Below are 18370 nucleotides of genomic sequence, written 5' to 3' on the forward strand. Positions count from 1 at the left end.
TGTCTCTCATGAATAAATAAATAAATTCTTAGGAAAAAAAAGATGTCAGGCCAATAGGACCTGCCTGCTCTGGGTCCCCACTATTTTTCTGTAGAGTGCTTGGTCCCCTCCTCTGGCACAGAGTATGGGCAGTGTTGACTGGGGCCAGCTGCTCAGGTGCCCTTCTGCTAAAAACAGCTGCTGGTAGGTGGGCCCAGGCCCAGCCCAGCCCTGAGCCAAATCCAGTGGCACACTTTGTTGAAAATTAGCAGTAGAAGGAGCTGGGGAAAACACCTGGCAAATCCTCCTTAAAAAGTAAGGTCGTGAGAAACAAGGACCCTCAAGTATGGTGGTGCCCTTGGTGGCTCTGGGGACACATGGACACAGTTGCACGAGGCCTAGACCTTGGTGACAAATGGTGGTTCGGTATTGGCTCACTTGAGAGAGACAGACGTGCCACAGGGATGGGACGTGCTAATCGCCACCCCTGCCACCCTTCCCGCCCCATTACACACTTGGTTTGTGTTTGTCCGCTGCCTTTCTCATGGTGCCACTGGGTTCTAGTTTGGGGAGGAAGAGCACAGAGGTGACATGACATGGTCATTACGTCCATCAGGGGCACATGTTATCCACAGGACCTGTCACTACTGGCCTTGGCCTTGGTCCCTGGGCTGAGGTGGCGTTTGTCAGCGCCCCCCCCCCCAAGAGAACCATGCATTCCCTGCATCCCTGCATTTCCACACGGCACTCCTGTGCTCAGTTCCACAGCCGGGGTGGGGACTTGTGCTCCCCGCCAGAGGTCGGAGGAGCTACACGCTTTAGTTGGTAGTTACTCAGTTATTCAATCACTTATATTTTTTTAAATATTTTATTTATTTATTCATGAGAGACACAGAGAGAGAGAGGCAGAGACACAGGCAGAGGGAAGAGCAGGCCCCATGCAGGGAGCCCGATGTGGGACTCAATTCCAGGACCGCGGGATCATGACCTGAGCTGAAGGGAGATGCTCAACCTCAGCCACTGTCAATCACTTATTTTTTTTTAAGGTTTTATTTATGAGGGAGAGAGCGAGCGTGTGCACAAGTAGGGGGAGGGGCAGAGGCAGAGGGAGAAGCAGACTCCCCGCTGAGCAGGGATCCTGATGCAGGACTTGATCCCAGGACTCCGGGATCATGACTTGAGCCAAAGGCAGACCAACTGGGCCCCCCAGGCACTTCTATTCAATTACTTGTTTACGCTAATATGGGCTTCTGAGTATTTATTCCATATTTCAGGTTATACCCTAATACTACTTTATTTTGTTGCTCCGAGTAGTCTAGCTTCGGCCATTGGGAGCCCTTCACTGGCTCCTCTGTCCCTTTGACAAAGTCTCATGTATCCCTCTGTCATTTATCCACCCTTCCCTCCCGCCCTTCCTCCCTCCCTCCCTCCCACTTCCTACTCTTTGGCGCTACACAATGCTCCGAACCAGGCGTTTATCTCAGGGAAGGGAGTGTATTTCGCATGCTGGGGCCCAGCTCCGAGAGCCCCTCCTCCAGGCAACCTCCCCAGCTGTCTCCAGGTAGGATCCTGGCTGTCAGGTGGCTGCGGCCTCTCTGTGCATCCTCTGTCGGGGTGGCTCCAGCTGCGCTATCTGGTTTCCATCCGTTTCCTGGGCTGTTGTTACCAGGAGGCTGAGCACTCTGGAGGGCAGGGCCATCCAATGCATCCGTGCCTGGGTGCCCAGCACTGGGCCAGGCGCAGAGCAGGGCCGCCAGCTCCCCAAGCCCACTGTCACTGAACAGTCATGACAGCAATTGCTCTGCTTTATGTGACCCCCTGAGCCCCCGGATCAAGCTCTTCAGCACCCCTGCACCGTAGCACGTGCTGTGTCAGGCCAGCGTGGGAGTCCGAGGGACAGGTGTGTGGCGTGGCTGGATCCCTGAGCTCCCCTCTGTGAGCGCAGGAAGGCTCTGCCCAGGAGAGGGAGGCGGAGGACGTGCTCATCCCACAATGGGTGAGGGGGACCCCAGGGCTGGCACCTGGGCTGCTGCCATGGCCGTGTCGCGGCCTGTGACTTCTTGCAGCTGGGTGGCTGGCATGGGAAGGGCGCAGGTGCGGACGTCGGCCGACGACGAGGGGCAGGTGTGCTGCGGCCCGGCCTTGCCAGGTGCCACACGTGTGCATGGGGTCTCAGCAGCCGAGGCCGGGGGCTCACGGGTGTCCACGCCCCACTCGAGGCCTGTGGGCTTCCCTCAGGCCCAGCGGCCTCCCCGGAGAGCCGGGAAGAAGGCGAGCTGCTGGGGGTGGGCAGCGGGGCAGGGCAGTGTGGTGTGACTCAGTGCACCAGAGGCGTGTTGCTCAGGGCTCTGCCCCTCTGCACCCCCGGGCTGGTGTTCAGTGTCCTGAGGGGCTTGGGCCACCCTCTGCCCCCTCTGCTGGTGCTGAGTCTCTGTCATGTGACACACACGTGGGGCCCATCGTGGGGTCCTCGTGTGCTGGCCACATGACGGCTTACACGGAGACCCCTGTTACAGCGCCGGCGTGCGGCTGGGGGGAGGCTGGAAGGAGGCAGTGCCTGAGGGAGGCTGCGGGGATGGGGTCAGAGCCCGGTGGAGAAGGTGTGTAGAGACGAGCAAAGGCAGGCTGAGGCCAGAGGCTTCATTGTCAACAGGAAGGGGGGGCGGTGTCCAGCCGGTTCCTGCTGCTCCGGGGAAGGTGGGGGAGGAGTGGGCACTGGGGGGCACATGTCCAGTTCCCCCCAAGGGGACTGCCCTGCAGCTCCAGCTCTGCCCCCAGGTTTGAGATCAATGGCACCTGGACTTGTCAGCGCAGACAGAGGTTCTAAAAGTCCCCGGCCTGTGGGTATAGACAGAGAGGTGTAGCAGGTGCAGGGAGAGGACCAGCAGGAAGCAGGAGGTGGTGTTCAGAAGGGGCCTGTGGTCAGCTAGGCTGAGGGGCCAGGGAGGAGAAGGCAACTGGAGACAGTGACAGAGAGGGAGCTGGTGGAGGGGACAAGGCTGCTCTGAGGGGCGGTGGGTGGGTGAGGCCAGGCTGAGGAGGGAATGAGGAGGTGTTGCTGGGAAGGGAGCAGAGAGATGGGAAGTAGTCAAAGCCACTCTTGCATGCCCTCAGGGACTTGGAGGCTGATAGGGCCACCCTTGCCTCAGGTCCCCGCACAGCCCAAGGGGGACTTCAGGGCGTCTGGCGGAAATTCCCACCTCAGCATCTCCACCCACAGCCTGCCCTGACCTGGGCCTGGTTTCCAGGGAGATGGGTCTTGGCTGGGAGGCTGGGGTTGGGTTAATGTTTGCATAAGCTTGGGTCCAGATCCACCCCCTGGTGACTGGGCTGCAGAGAATGTCCAGAATTCCAGCGGGGTTCCACCCAGAGTCGGAATGTGCTCTGGGGAGTGAGATTCAGTGGGATCGTGGGCGTTCCTGGGGTCTCATCTGTAAGCTGCGGTGACTTTCCAGGATCCCAGAGAAAATAGCCCCAAGAACGTGCTGTGAGGCCCAGATAGAGACCTCTCTGCTCCTGTCTCCTCTCTGCAACCCTCTCTGGGTCACCTCATGACTCACAGCCAGATGGTCCAGAGAGTAGGACATGCCTGTCCTGCGAAGGAAAAAATCGGGGTGCTCCTGAGACTGGCCGCTCCCAGCTGTGTGGCCCCTGGGGACCCCATCCTTCCTTTTGTAGGGGAGGGGGCTACTTAGAGCTGGCAGGTCCTGCTGGGTCCCTCTGAGGGACATCATGCCGGCTGGGCCTCACTCCCCAGGTGGGCCATGGAAACAGCCTTTATGCTTTTCCCACCAGCTTCCTCTGAGAACCCAAGGGGCATTACTCAGGATGCTGAGAAGTGGCATCCCTCTTCTGAAAGCTCTGTTTCTGGAAATATCGGGCCTCCCTGGCCCGGTCATATGAAGGAGCACCATTTGGAGGAGGGCCCAGCAAATATGCTTAGGCACCTGGCCAGCTCTGGGACCGCCCTGCCCGGCTGAGGAGGAGCTGCTGGATGGCCGAGTCAGCGGGCCCCTGGCTTGAGGGTGACGCCTGCCCAGGGCAGGATGACCATGACCCAGGCCACGGCTGGGGGCTGGCGTCTTCAGTCCCGGCGGAGCTCAGGAAGTGCTGACAGCTTCCTGCAGGCCTGTGACCTGGCCCGGGTGGCTGTCTGTCATCATAAGCCTGTTTGGTCTCAATATCCTTGTTTTGCAAAGAGCAGTTCCTGAAATCTCGGGGAGTACAGCTTTGCTCATCTTTGATTGGGGTGGTTTCAGCCGCTGAGGCCAAAAATAACAAACACAGGCCGAGCCTTGCTGGGCACAGACCTGTACAAGTCCTTTCTGTATGTCCAGGGACAGCTGGGTGCCAGGACCCGGGCTGGTGGCATCCATCTCTGTCATGTCCCCGCGCCCCCCCCCATGCATCTCTCCTCAGACCCGGGCATGCTGAGGACAGATGTCTCCAGCCTGGCCTTCCCGGTTCTGCAAACCCAGCCAGCACTCAGGAAAGTGTGCGTGCACCTAGAAGGTGTGCAGTGGCCCTTCGTCCATTTGCCTGTCTGAGAAATTGCATGAGTCCCGTCACATCTGCACCCTACAGATGTGGAACCAGAGACCAGGACAGACGATGGGTGTCTCTTAGTGTGGACCAATGAACACTGGGACCCTCTTTCCTGTGACCCTGGGAGAGGTGCCTTCCCTTCCTGCGACTTGTAAGCCTGTTACTCAATCACCTGTCTTTATCTGGTGCTCATGTCCTCCTGGACTCTAAGTGCTGGGTCTTGCTAATATGTGACAGTTTAACTATCTGTATGTGCAGTGACCGTCTAGCCAGGCCAGCCTCCACCCTTCTTCTCCTCCTCCTCCGCTTGAACCTTCATCTGTCCTAATTCCAGCGCAGCACGGAACGCCTTCTTGCTCTGGTGGGGGAATCCTGAGATGTTTTTCCACGAATCCCCACCCCACCCGTCCTCTAGAGCAGGACCCACTGGAGGGTCAGATCCAGCCCCTGTCTTGTAAAGAAGGTTCCACCAGCACAGAGTGGACCTGCTTGTTGACCATTCTTGCGACCACCACCCGCTGTGTGTCATCTGTTCACCCGCCCTGCCCTGACCCACCCGATGGCCCTTTACAGGAAGCATTGCCACCCCAGCTCTTGAATGACCCCTGTGGGCCTGGCCTGTCTTGTTTCTACTGCCCAGGGGCTGCTGGTGAGAACCAGAGCTGGGGAGTGAGGTGGGGAGTAGCCACACAGCCTACACCCACCCACCCTAAGGGCCTGTGCATTCCTGAGATTCAGCGTTATGGCCTGTTGTGGATTAACTCTGGGGCAAGAGTGTGACTGGCCTCTCCTTCCATAAAGCCACGTGCCTGAAGCAGGGTTGTCCAGGTGGAGACTGGGTTTGCCTGGCGCTGGGAAGACCTCTGCACCTCCTCTTTGCCTGGGTCTTCTTCCTCTAAGACTCTGCCCAGAGGCCTCCACCTCCAGGAAGTCTTCCTTGATTCCATCCTGCCCTCCTTTCCATCCCAGGCCTCCCTTTGCCACTGCAAAGTTTGTGCTACATCATCCCAGTCTATTTCCAAGCCTGCCTCCCCAGCTTGTCTGTGAGCCCCATGTAGGTGGGGACCTGGCAGGTAGGGCTGAGACGGATGAGACCAAGATCACGTGGGTGGTAGGGGTAGCTCCGAGCCCCAGGTGGAGTAGGAGATCCATCAAGAGGCTAAGCCACGTGCCAGGGAGGCTGTTGGGGGACCCCAGCTGAGTGTAGGGGAGGCTTGGGTCATGTCAGGCTCTGACCTCACCGAGCTGGGGTCAGGGTCCATGTCTGTGGTCCTAGGGTCTGGCAGGAGCTGGTCCCCTCCGGTGCTGCAGACTTTCCCGAGGGAAGGACAGAGAACCGGTTTGGGTGCTTCCCCGTGCAACCTGGAACAACATTCGTCTTGAAGGAACCCTTTGACTGTCTTCCATGCGGAGGACACTGGGGAGACAGGGACCAAGGGGCAGTGCATGTTTAAGGTCCCCCAGAGTAGGCCCTGCCAGGGGATCCTTGTCCCTGTCCCTTCTCCAAACCTCCGTTTCCTTGCATGACCCTTGAGGCTTCAGGAAGACATCGGCTAGGTTAGCGCCGCACCCTGAGTGTGGGCTCTAGCTCCCAGGACGTGGTGGTCGGGCCTTGGCCTTCTGCAGACACACGTGCTTTCCTGGGTGACGCTCGCCATGCCCATGGCTTCCACACTGGCTAGAAAACGTGCCTCTTGCATTTGTTCTGAGCAGACAAATGCAGGGCAGGAAGCCATCCCTCCTCCCAAAATGTACCAGCTCCTCTGCCAGGGAAAGTGCCTCCTCCCTGGCTAGGGATGGGGCGGGGGTTGGGGGCGCAGGTATGCTTTGTGTGCAGCGCCTGCCCTCAGGCCTGCTGTGGGGCTTCTCAGCCTCAGCAGCTTAGAGGGAGGGAAAGGTGGCGAAGGGGAGGTGAGGGGAAGGCTCTGAGGACACTGAGTCTGGCTGTCGACACCTGGGCAGCACCCAGACATGCTCACCACACCTTACAATTTAGTGAAACACCCATTGGCCCCTGTGATGGGAAAAGCGACAGAGGCAAGGGATGGCTCTCTGAACTGCCACCTGGAAGAATTAGAATCAGGGTTTGGTGCTGGAAGATACAAGGATCTGATTACTGAGAAAGCCCCAGGCTCGGGTGTGTTTTCTCTGGCTGCTTGTCTCACACCTTAGAGGGTCAGGGCATCTGCTTTGGCACCAGGTGGACCTGAGACCCCAGCTGGCAGCCCTGCCCTTGGGCTGTGTGACCCTGGGCGAGAGCCGCCTCCACGCCCATCTGCCTCTCGGTCCAGCAGATGAGATGGTGGTAATAGTCACTCCAGGAGTGCTATAACCCCTGCCTGGATCTAGCATCTTCTTGGCAAGTGAGGATTGGAATGTATTAGAGCAGCCGTGTCAGACATCAGAGCTGTTGCAGGTGTGTGTGTGGGGGGGGCACTTCGAGACCTCCAAGTCCGACTCCACCATCTGTCCAGGAAAGAGTGAGACCCTGGGAGTCACAGGCTATCCTGGTGGGACTCGAGGCTGGGCTGTGTGGGCCTGCCCCGTGCCCAGCCTGTGGGAAGGACCCCTATTTGAAAAGTCCCCCGAACTAGAAAGTTCATGCTCTTCCTCTGGGAGGTTATTCGGGTGTGCCTGCAGAATTGGGGTGCACTCTGGAGTTGGGGTGCACTGAGCAGAGTTGGGCACTCTGGGCAGGGGTGCATTCTGTGCAGTTGGTGCAACAAGCAGACTTGAGTGCTCTGTGCAGAGTTGAAGCTCTGTATTGGGGTGTGCTGCGTGCAACTGGGGTGCATTCTGTGCAGTCAGGGTGCAGTGTACAGAATCAGAGCGCTGGGGACAGTTGGGGAAGCCCTTGGAAACTCCCTGCGGCCTTGGGCCAAGAGCACAGCTGCAGAGACAAACAGGATATGGGGTGTCGGGCCACAGCAGGGGACAATGCCCAGGAGAGGAAACATGTCCAGTCCCTTTTATGGATGTGGAGCCCATCTGGGGCAGCTTTCAGTGCCATTTCCAGAAAAACAAAGGGAGAAGAAGCCAAGCATCTCGTGTTCTGCACATTGTGGGGTTCTGGAACATGGGCAGACTGAAAGGTTCGGGGTCCCACCATACAGATACGGGCCGCAGTCTGGGAGGGGCAGGGGCTGCAGTGGGCTGGACAGGGAGGGTTCGATGCCTGGGCCAGGCTTCTGTCTGCAGCCCCCGGGCCTCCCCGAGCAGTGGCACAGGCCAGCCCTGGGCTGCAGAATGGGTGGCAGGGCCAGGGAGGTCACCCTTAGAGGGCCTGGACAACCCTGCCCCCTGCTCTCACACGCCTTGGCCTTGGGAGACGCCCAGACGCTGAGCACTTGTACAATGAACAGACTTTTAAGGGCAGCTGTGGTAACAGGCTGGACTTGGCCTGCTAGAGATGTCCTGCATCTCATTTAATCCTCATGAGGATCCAGAGCAAAACCACAGAAGAGCATCTGACCCCCCACTCCCTCGGGGCTTCTCTGAGTATCCAAAACACCAAGGCCGTGTGGCCAGCACAGCAGCGCTGACCTTGGACGCAGGTGCCTACGTCCTACCCCGTGTGGCAGCCTGAGCTCTACCCTCCTGTGAGGCCTGAGGAGAAGAGCAAAGGCCCATCTGTGGGCATCTGCGGTCATCCACAGGTCCCAGATGCCACTACCAAGGGCCTTGGGTACCTGTGTCTGGATGGAGGAGGCAGGCTCGCCCAGGAGAGCAGCCACAGCAGGGGAACCCGTCCTCCAGAGCAGGTTCGAGGAAGCCAACTTCTGAGGTCCAGTGGGTCCTTTGCAAGAGGCAGGGTATCCTCGGTTCCAGGGCTGTGAAGGCAGAAGTATGGGGAGCTGGGCAAGGTTGGGGGTGGAGCTGGAGCAGATGGGAGGTGGGGAGATGGAGCAGCAGGTGTCCTCAAGGAAGGGGTGGTGAGGACTTGCCCTAGGAGGAGCTTCAGGACGGGGCATCCGGACCTCGTTTAGGCTCCCCTGGGTCCCAGAGGTGGGGTCCGCAGGATGCTGAGGCCGAGGGGAGCCGCGGCAGGAGGCACTGCGGTCAGGCAGGCAGGCATCAGGGTTCACCGACTGCCCTGGCCAGAGTCTAGGTGTACTGGGCAGGATGCTGGCCCCACAGGCGCATCCACGGGAGCCTCCGAACACAATCTTGTTTAGGAAAAGGGTCTGTATAGATACAATTATGGTGAGGATCTCGAGAGGAGAGGGACTCCAAACGGAATGGGAGTGTCCTTTTATGGAAGAGAAGAGGAGCCACACAGAGGGTGGCCGAGTGCTGATGGAGGAGCATGTGGCCAGGAGCCCAGGAGCGCCCCAGGGCCCTGGAGGCTGGAAGAGGCGGGAAAGACCCTCCTGGAGCCTCCAGAGGGAGCGCGGTCCTGCCCACATTGATTTAGCCTTCTGGCCTCCAGACCCGGAGGGAATAGACCTCCGTCACTTTATGGTACCCAGTCCATGGAGCTTTGTCACAGCAGTCCCAGGACATGGGCACGGAGGCCATCACAGCTGTCCTTCCAAGAGACACTGAGGGGACAGCCAGGCTTGGAGAGGCCACATGTCCCAGTGGGAAGGAGGGGCGGCCTGTGAATCGGCTGCCCCTCTGCTCTCAGGGCTCCCGGTCCCCTGTGACCCACACAGTAGCTTCAGATTCGCCCCTGTGACTCGGCCTGTGAAAACATCCTCCCCGACCCTTGGCTCCCTCTGTGTGGTGTCCATGCAGTGGGACCTGGCTGGTCTGGGCGTGCTGGGGGCCCAAGTGTCAGGCCTGGCTCTGTCGGTGAACTGCTAGGGCCCCCGAGGCAAATGGCTTGCCTGCTCTGGGCCTCAGTGACCTGCTCTGCCCAGCAAGGTGCCCTGGCCTCATGCTGGTCCTCATGCCTGGGCTCCAGCCCCGTGGGGAGGGAAGGGAACTTGTGACTTTGGGGTGGCAGCACATGACACCAGGAGCTGGTAAGAGAAAGTTGTGTCACCTGGAGGCAACTTGGCCTGGAGCAGTGGTTCTGCCGGATGTTGCCCCAAGGTGACTAATTTCTGGAGGTGTTTGGTTGTCACAGCTGGGGTCTGCAGGGTGGAGGGGGTAACTGGCCTCTAGTGAGCCAAGGCCAGGGATGCAACTGAAATCCTAAGTGTGCACAGCAAGCCCTCCCCGTGACAGAGCCATCACCCCAAGTGTCAATGGTGGTGCCCTTAGAAATCCTGGCCTAAGGGCCTCAGTGTCTGTCAAACCCAGTCCTGGGCTCCTCTGGTTGTCACTGATCTTGGGCATATCCCACGACCTCTCTGACCTCAGCTTCACTGTCTGTAAAACTGTCACGTTGCCACCGTTACCACCGCTACCACCGAGTCAGAGGTGTTTCCTGGCTATCGTGCACAAGACAGAGAAGGTCTCTGTCCTGCCCTTGATCCTGGGGCCCTGCTGGGTCCCAAAACCCGTGGGAAGTCAGAGAACGAAGCGGGGTACCTGTGGTCCAACCTCCATCTGTCCCTGGTGAGCCAGTGGGCAGGCAGGAGGCAGCACCCGGCCGAGGGAAGTGGTGCACACGTGTCTGCATGTGAGTGCACGTGTGTATCATGTGTGTGTGTACCTTCATGTGCATGCACGTATGTGTATGTGTGTCACGTGTGAATGTTGTGTGTGTGTGTCATGTGTGCCATGTGGGCGTGTGTGCACTAAGCAGAGGAGGAACAGAGCAGAGCCGAGGTTGGCACGGCTGTGGGGTGGGCAGCTGGTGCACTTCCCTAATCCTGGGGGCTGAGGCGGGAGCCTGGGTGTTCCCTGGCGTCGATCTCAGAGCTGGGGGTGCTGGGCAGTCGGCAGGCAGGACGGGGCCTGGAGCTGGTCCAGGGAGGAGCTAACAATCAACGTGAGGCGCCCTGGGCCTGCCTCTCCCACCGGCCCCGGCGCAGGGAGGAAGTGTGGCAGGAAGCAGGGGGTGGTGGCGGCCGCCGTGCAGTCAGCCGGGCTGTGGGTGGCCGCTGCCTGTCCTGGCTGGCTGAGACGGCCCGCAGGGCCAGCTGGCAGGGAGCCGGGAGCGGCCACCTGGTGCCTGCCCACCACCGCCTGGGAGCTGCCTCTGAGGAGCTGGACGCAGGTACGGGGGACACCGGGACGGGCAGGACGAGGACCGGCTGAGCAGGTATCATCCACGGAGCTGGGGCTCGCCACCCACGGCGCAATCTGAAAATAGTTTGTGGACTTTCACTTTCTTGAAGAGTCCTCTGGCATCTTGGGACTGTGGGGAGCAGAGAGCTGCAGTCTGGGGAGTCTGGAAGGCTGTGGGCCGGTTAGGAGACCGCAGCCAGGAGTCCTGAGCGCCGGGGGCAGCCAATGAAGCGCCTCGCTGCTGTGATCTCGCTGGACCCCCCCCCCTTCATGTGGGCACTCAGCAAGCGTGTGCCAGGGTCTGGGCAAGGCGCAGAGCCCAGCCAGCAGGACGGAGTCCGGGTGTCGGGGTCTCTGGTGGGCCCCTGCCCTGGGCAGGGTGCCACATTGGGCAGACACCACAAGACAGCCCAGGGTGGCTCTGCAGCTGTGCCTGGCCACTCTGAGGTCACCATCTCTGGGCCTCTTTAACATCATCTGGATGGAGATGAGTGCCCTGACCAGAGGCACCAACCAGATAGTTGTAGGGGAGGACACAGACCCAGGACTTCTAATGTCAGGTCCTGCCCTAGGTGTGTGCTCCCAGCAAGCCACTGAGACCCCCTCCTGGCTTCCAATGACCTCCCCAGGAGCACCAGACCCCAGCTCTGTCCCTCACAAAGCAACCTTGGCAGTTAGTGGAGCTGGCTGGTGCTGGGAGCTGTGGGGGCTGAGATGGAGTGCGTGCAGGTTAAGGGCAGGCGCTCCAGTGCTGGACTCGGCCCCTCTGAGTTCAAATCCCGTCAGTGCCCCCTGGCCAGCTGAGTCCCTGCAGCAGCTGGCTGAGCCTGTGAAATGGGCACCGTGGCATCCCCTCCCCCAGGTCATCAGGGAGATTAGATGGGTGTGTGTGGTCAGCACCTCAGGGTGGTGGGTGCTCAGGGACGGTCACACTGCAGTTGGTGACGATGACACATCCTATCGGGGGCATTGTGCACTTGATTCTCACAAAATGTCTGATGCAGGTGAGGTCGACCCTACCTCCCAGCAGAGAAAGCGAGAAGGCACGCGTATTACAGGAGAACCAGTGTCCCCGGGGAGGCCGTGACACAACATCTGTCCCTGGGGGGCTCCCAACAGTGGGAACCTACTCTCACCATCTGGAGGCCACAAGTCCGAAATCACAGGGTTCTCAGGACCCAGCTCCCTCTGGAGGCACCAGGGGAGGGTCCCTCTCACCTCCTGCTTCCCACCTCCTCCAGCTCCCGGGGCTCCCAGCCACGTCCCTCCCTCTGGCCTCTGTGGTCACATGGCCTCTGCCCCATGCCCATCCACATCCCTCCTTTTATAAGACACCATCCCTGGGTTAGGGCCCCCCCCTGCAGCATGACCTCATCCTAACAAGTCAGATTTGCAGAGACCCTCTTCCAAGTAAGGCCACCTGCTGAGGCGCTGGGTGGGGATGGATCTTGGGGGACACTACCCCAGTCCAGGGGTGACCAGACAACTCAAGAGGTGCTTCTTGGTGGTGTGGACAGGGTCTATGTGCATCCCAAAGGTACTGGTTCTAGACGAGCCCCATGAGTGCTTCCACCAGACCCCCCAACCCAATCAGGACTGAAAAGGTACCACCTCTCCCTCTGTGGAACCCACTTTTATTCAGCACCAGCTGTAACCCTGGAGTGTTCCTTGTGAGGCAGGTGCATCAGCTCTCCCCGTCTGGGTGGGCAGAGTGAGGCGTGGAGAGCTCTCCCAGCCCACTGACCCCATGTCTCCTCCCCTGGGCCGGGTGCTGGCCAGGGCCTGCGGCCTGCTGCTGACCCACCAGGCACCCACCCCCCGGGGTTTTTGTCCCAGACAGGCTGAGCAAAGAGGGTGAAGGCCAGAAGGGAGGGTCTCCCCGCGATGGTGACCAGAGAGCGGCCCCCCAGGAGCCCAGGTCAGCTGCCAAGGCTGCGGTCTGGGAGCTGCATCCACTGGAGAAGCCCCGGCCTGTGAGGAGGAGCGAGGCCATTATAGGAAGCGGGGAGGGAACCTTCCTGCACAGATTGGGCCCACTTCCTCATCTCCAGCTGTGACTAGGACCCCCCCCCGCCCCCGCCCCCGCACTGACGACTATCACCCGTGGCCCCGCCTGCCCAGGCACATCCGTCATGGGGCAGATGGGAGGGTCTCTGAGCCCAGGAAGCCTTCCCTTTGCTCTGGAAGCTGTCCCTGAGGCAGCCGGGAGCAGGCCCCTGGTGTCCCCGGACACACACACGGATGGGCCGGTCCTGACCCCGGGGCCGAGGTGAGCAGAATAGGAGGCTGCCACAGGACCCGGCACAGTCCTGCGAGATGCCCGGCCGCAGGGCCCCCTGCTGCACCCAGGGTGGGGGCTAGGATGTGCCTCCTGAAGGGTAATGTGGCCGGGCAGGGGGGTGGGAGGCTTGGACCCTGACATGGGCTTCAGCAGGTCAGAGGGGAGGGACAGCAGGCTGGCCTTGCAGACCTCAGGCATCCTGGTCCCAGCACCCCCATGGTCGGCTGGGGTGTGGGAGCTGCAAGCCAGCAGGTGAAGCCAGGAGGAGGGAAAGAAACAGCCCAGGCTTGGGCTTGGCTGGGGCCTGGGGAGCACAGCCAGTACATGGAGCTGGATCCGGAGGACAGCGAGGGGTCTTCATGCTTTACAAGGATGGAGATAGCCTAGCTGTATGTGTCATCCCCTGGGTGCTCCTTGGAGTCAGGTCCCCATTGGGGGTGGGGGTAGGGGCCCCTGGAAGCTTCACTCCTGCAAACCTTGCCGGCCTCAGGCTGTTGGGGGCCTGTTGGTTCTGGTACTGGAGCAGACGGGCTGTTTGGGACCAAGGCCACAGGAGGGGCACCAGAGTAATTCCTGCCAGAAACACGGTGCCCTGCTTCTGCAGCTCCCGTGGCCATTACTACCTTTCTTTCTTTCTTTTCTTTTCTCTTCCTTTTTTTTTTTTTTAATCTTTTTCTTTTGGATTATGGGAGCAATCCTGGCTTATAATGGGCTGCAAAGCAGCCCTTGCCAATCCCCAGTGGAGATCACTCTAGACCTTTTAGGGGAGGGTCCAAGGAAGGGGCAGCAGGCCGGGCGAAGCCCCACTGTGGGCTGAGACTCCCCCAAGTGACCATCCAGGGAACCTGGGAGGGGAGGTGGCTGCCTGTGCCACTGGCTGAGCAGTGTCCCTGGGTCCTGCTGGTGTCCAGTGCATGGAGGCTTTGGGGACAGGTCACGTGTGGCTGAACTGGGTGTGTTGAGTGATGGGCAGTAGCTCCCACGGGAGCCCTGGCCTCAAATCGCCAAGGGCCAGGAAAGAAGGCGGGCAGGAGGCCTTGCCGCTGACCCCGTGAGTCCTGTCCAGCTTGGGAGGAACAGATGGCCAGAGGGATTGGCCCACTTCCCTGGGAACCCGGGGGTCTGGGACCCCGTCATTGCTCTGCGGCTGCCCAGCTATGTGGTGACTCGGGCCTTCCGTGCTTTGCCTGGTCAGTCCTGAGCCCTTTGGACAGTTGTGGCCGAGAAGTGACCTTGGGCATATGGCTGTCTGCGCTCTGCCCCACCGTGCTGTTGGGGCCACCTGTCAGCCCCTCTGTACACGGTCCCCACCTCCCCCGGGGGCCTCACTGGCTCCCCAACCCTCTTCCCTCCCCCCACCCTCCAGTGTTGGGAGTTACCCCTGAACTAACTAGCCCTGGCACATGCAGGTGGTGACAAACACTCATGTCCAAGGCTCTCTGGGAATCTGGGTCCAGGCCCAATCCTTGGTTTCAGGGGGTCTGGAGGGAGGTGGGAACAGGCCTTGAAGGGATGGGTCCTGTATATTCCATGTTGCGTCTGATAAAGATCCAGCGGCCTCTTGGTTTTGGTGACAACATGAGGCAGGGAAATAAACCCAAGGCCCAGCATGGTTCCAGCTCCCCTCTCTTGTCTTCTAGGACTGAAGGGGACTTCCCAGGGTACAGAACCAAACCCCCCACTCCGGGCCTCACAGGCTTTGGGGGCTCTTCTGCTTTAATGGGATGCTCGATGCTTTGGGAGCCCTCACCTCATCTATCACGACCTGTGCCCCGTGTCCTGTGTCCTGCACCCCAGCATCTCCAAGGCTGCCCAGGTGCTTCCTGTCTCTGCCAAGGGCATCAGGGTGCAGCTGCGGGACAGGACCGGGGCCGGTGGTTGCCATCCAGGCTCTGAGTTCTGCATGGCCACCCCCGTACTCTGCCCGCTGCTGGGGACTTGCTCCCCAACATCCTCCAAGGAAGGGGTGAGACGGTGCTTTCCTGTCCCTGCATGCAGACGGAGTTCCCGCTGGCCAGTCCTAGGTTTGGGGTGAAATCTCATAGGTCATCATCAAGGGTCAGGGGGTCCCGAAATGAGGGGTTCTCTTGCTTGTGCTCTTGCCGACCTTGCGCATGAGCGAGCAGGACCATTCCTCGTCTCCACTGTCCCTGAGGTGGAAGCTGAGCAAAGAGCTGGCTTTTCCCCGTCCCTGGGGCCCAGCTGGGGGTCTTCCCCAGCCCCAGCCCTGACCACTCGGCACCCCTGCCACCCCAGGTGTTCCATCTGAGAGGGGACTCTGTGTTCTTCTGTGTCCTCACTGGTGACAAAGCCCCAAACCCAGGAGCAGGGTGTGTCCATCTCTGGACATCTCTGATCCATCTCTCATCTCTGACCCCAGTAAGGAGGGAGGCTTAATGACTGCTCCTGGGCGGGGGAGCAGTCGCCCATTCTGTCCTCGTTCTGCCTCGGCCACTTCCTCCTTCCCTGCCATCTGCCACCTGCTTCCTTCCCTCCACAAGCGGCCTGGAAGCTGGCTTACTTCCTGGCCCCTGGGATGGGACGGTGTTCCGGGGCCCCTGCTAGAGCCCAGGCCTCTTCCAGTGTCGGAGGCAGGATCCCCGGAGCCTGGGCGGGGTGGGGCTGTGGTGTTGTAAGGAGCCACAGGGTCCCTTGGGAACCTGAGGCCAGAATCACAGCGTTGCTGGTTGTGGGAAATGGAACTCGATGGTGTCTCCGTGGGAGTCTGCTCCGGCCCCACTGGACAGGACGTGTGGGGGGCTTGCTCACGTCCAAGGTGCCAGGGTGTCCCAAGAGGACTTCTCTGTGCCCCACGTCCGTCTGGCACTTGCAGGAATGTTTGAGCAGCCATGACCTGCTCTGAGCTACTTCCTAGGGGTCTACTGATGAGCTGGGGTGGGACCCCCACCTGCCCGCAGAGACTTCCAGCCCAGCTGGTGAGAGGGGCCCAGGTCTCGGAAAGAGCCTGCGGCAGGGGTTTGTCGTAGTGGAGAGGCCCCCCGACTCGGGAGCAGAGCTTTGGAAGGATGTGCAGAGGCCCACCAGGCGAAGGGGAGGTGATGTCCCCTCCTGACCCCACCCCTGCGCGGCACCCACGGGCACCTGTGTCCCTGGGGAGGCCTCGCTGCTGACCAGCCCCCTCTCCTCTGCCCACAGTGGCCAGCTGGCATGCGGAGCCCCCGGCCCTGAGGCCGCAGCGGACATGGAGGGCCCAGCGGAGGCGGCCTGGGAGGAGCCGGCCACCAGGGGGAGGGGGCCCACAGCGCCCTCGGGAGGCGGTGGTGGCGGCCACAAGGTCCAGAGAGCGGCCATGGGCTCCTCGGTCATCTGGGAGCGAGCAGGGCCCGAGGAGGCCGAGGTTCTGGGCGGAGGCGGTGAGTACAGCGCGCCGTCCCCCCCACCGTCCAGCCCCCCGGGAATGGAGCGCGGCGTCCACACGGTCAGGGTGCGTGTGGAGACGGCCCTGTGCCCAGTGAGACATTGTGACACACGAGGGCCCCGCTGGTGTTTCTCCAGGAGGCCGTGTGTGTCTGATAACAACCCTGGTGTGGTGAGGGGAGGGCCAGGAAGCTCTGGAACAGCTGCCCCCGGGGAATTTAGGGCTCTGGAGTAACCTTGGCGCTCCAGGCCCTGCTTTGTCCTTAGGACTGAAGCCCCTGGGACTGCTCAGAGGCAGTCCCTCATTCCTCGGGGATGACATTCGCTCGGGGCGGCCCTCATTCCTCTAGGGGGCGAACGAAGGTTGTCCAAGAGGGGATCCAGGGCCACCCAGGACCAAGCCGGGGCCTCCCCCTGGGGGAGGGGATGCGCCAGAGACGTGGGCACCTGAGGCCAAGCGAGGAAGGGAAGCAGGGAACTGCCAGGGATGGGATCATCCGGACTGTCCTGGGGGACCCAGGGGCATCCTGACTGTACAGGGGGACCCGGGGGCATCCTGACTGTCCGGGGGACCCGGGAGGATCCTGACTGTGCAGGGGGACCAGGGGGGATCCTGACTGTGCAGGGGGACCTGGGGGCATCCTGACTGCAGGGGGACCAGGGGAGATCCTGACTGTGCAGGGGGACTAGGGGGGATCCTGACTGTGCAGGGGGACCCGGGAGCATCCTGACTGTCGCCGCCCAGCTGGACTTGGGCTCGTTTCCTGCTTAGATACCTGGGAAGCACCTGTGTGATCTCCAGGACCCCTGTTTCTACATCCTGGGCCCTGGGGACAAGCTGCAGAGGGAGGACCCTCCCTGAGCTGAGGACAGTCCGTTTCTCCTGCGTCCTCCCAGGGTTCCCTGCCTCACCTGCCCACCCTCCTCCGGGTCACGTGCCCGGGGGCCCGGGCTGGAGCTCAGAGATGCTCAGTAGAGATCTGAATGGCCAGTGAATGATGGATGTGTGGGGAGAACACAAATAAAGCCTCACGAGGTACATGGTGGCAGCCTGGGGCATCTTTACACCTGTTTCCTCAGGTCCCCTGGCCGTGAGGAGCTGGGAAGGGCCAGGGTGACCCTCCTGGTGTGGACTCACCATAGGGAGGGGTCCTGGCGTCAGTTCCAGAGCCCGCTGGGCACCTCCTCTGCTGGCCTGCACTTTGCGGTGTCTCGTCAGTCCTGCCAGGCTGTGAGCCACACCCGACCCTCCTCACAAGGCCGAGAGGGCATATGTCACCCTCGGGGAGTGATGGTGCAGACAGACCAGGATCAGCCCTGGCTGTCCCAGACCTGGGGTTCCTCCTGGGCTGCCGCCTGCCCTCTGTGGTCAGTAGAGCCGCGGCCCCCAGACAAGTGCACATCCTGGGCCCCAGATCATATAGCAGAGGTGATTTTGCGGATGGAGTTAGGAATCCAGAGAGGGAAAGAGAAGCCTGGGTCAGAATCTTCTGGCTCCAAAGATCGAGGACGAGCCACCGTCTGAGGGCACGGTGGGCGCCCCTAGGAGCTGGAGACAGGCTCCCCCCATGGAGCCTCCAGGGAGAACTGGCTCTGCTGACACCTTTTCGCCAGTAAGACCTTTCCAGACCCCAGCACAGCTGGACAATACACTCGTGTCATTGTCAGAGGCCACAAGCCTGCGGTTACCTGTTCTAGGACATGGAGAGCCTCGTACCCCTCCATTCTCCTCGGGCTTTTGTGACCTGGACAAAGGGGACACAAGGGGTCAGTGGTTTGCAGGGGCATGGGTACATCTTTTCCAGAAATACTGGGGGCTTTGTGCTGGCAAAACTACGCGTCACCTGTTTTGACCTTGATCCCACAACCTTGCTCTGTTACAGATGCCACTCCTCCTGCTGGCAGCTCTGGGCCTGCTACTGGGACCCCTTCTGGCCAGATGGGCACATACCCCACAGGTAGACATCCTTGGGCCCCACATCATGCAGCAGGGCTCAGTCTGGGCAGGACCATCAATGTGGGATCCCTGGGCATCCCCTCTTCCCTCCAGCCCCAACTGTGCCATGG

The 18370-nt window shown here is 60.8% G+C and overlaps 1 protein-coding gene across 1 annotated transcript in view; it reads left to right on the plus strand.

The window, feature by feature from the left end:
- Positions 1–18370, plus strand: part of SH3TC1 (SH3 domain and tetratricopeptide repeats 1) — a 48214-nt gene that overhangs the window by 3771 nt on the left and 26073 nt on the right. The window contains 2 exon segments of the mRNA XM_041752431.1: positions 16082–16299; positions 18187–18261. Coding sequence (XP_041608365.1) covers positions 16082–16299; positions 18187–18261 — 293 coding nt within the window.

This window comes from Vulpes lagopus, chromosome 4, assembly GCF_018345385.1.
Source record: "Vulpes lagopus strain Blue_001 chromosome 4, ASM1834538v1, whole genome shotgun sequence".
Lineage (NCBI taxonomy): Eukaryota > Metazoa > Chordata > Mammalia > Carnivora > Canidae > Vulpes > Vulpes lagopus.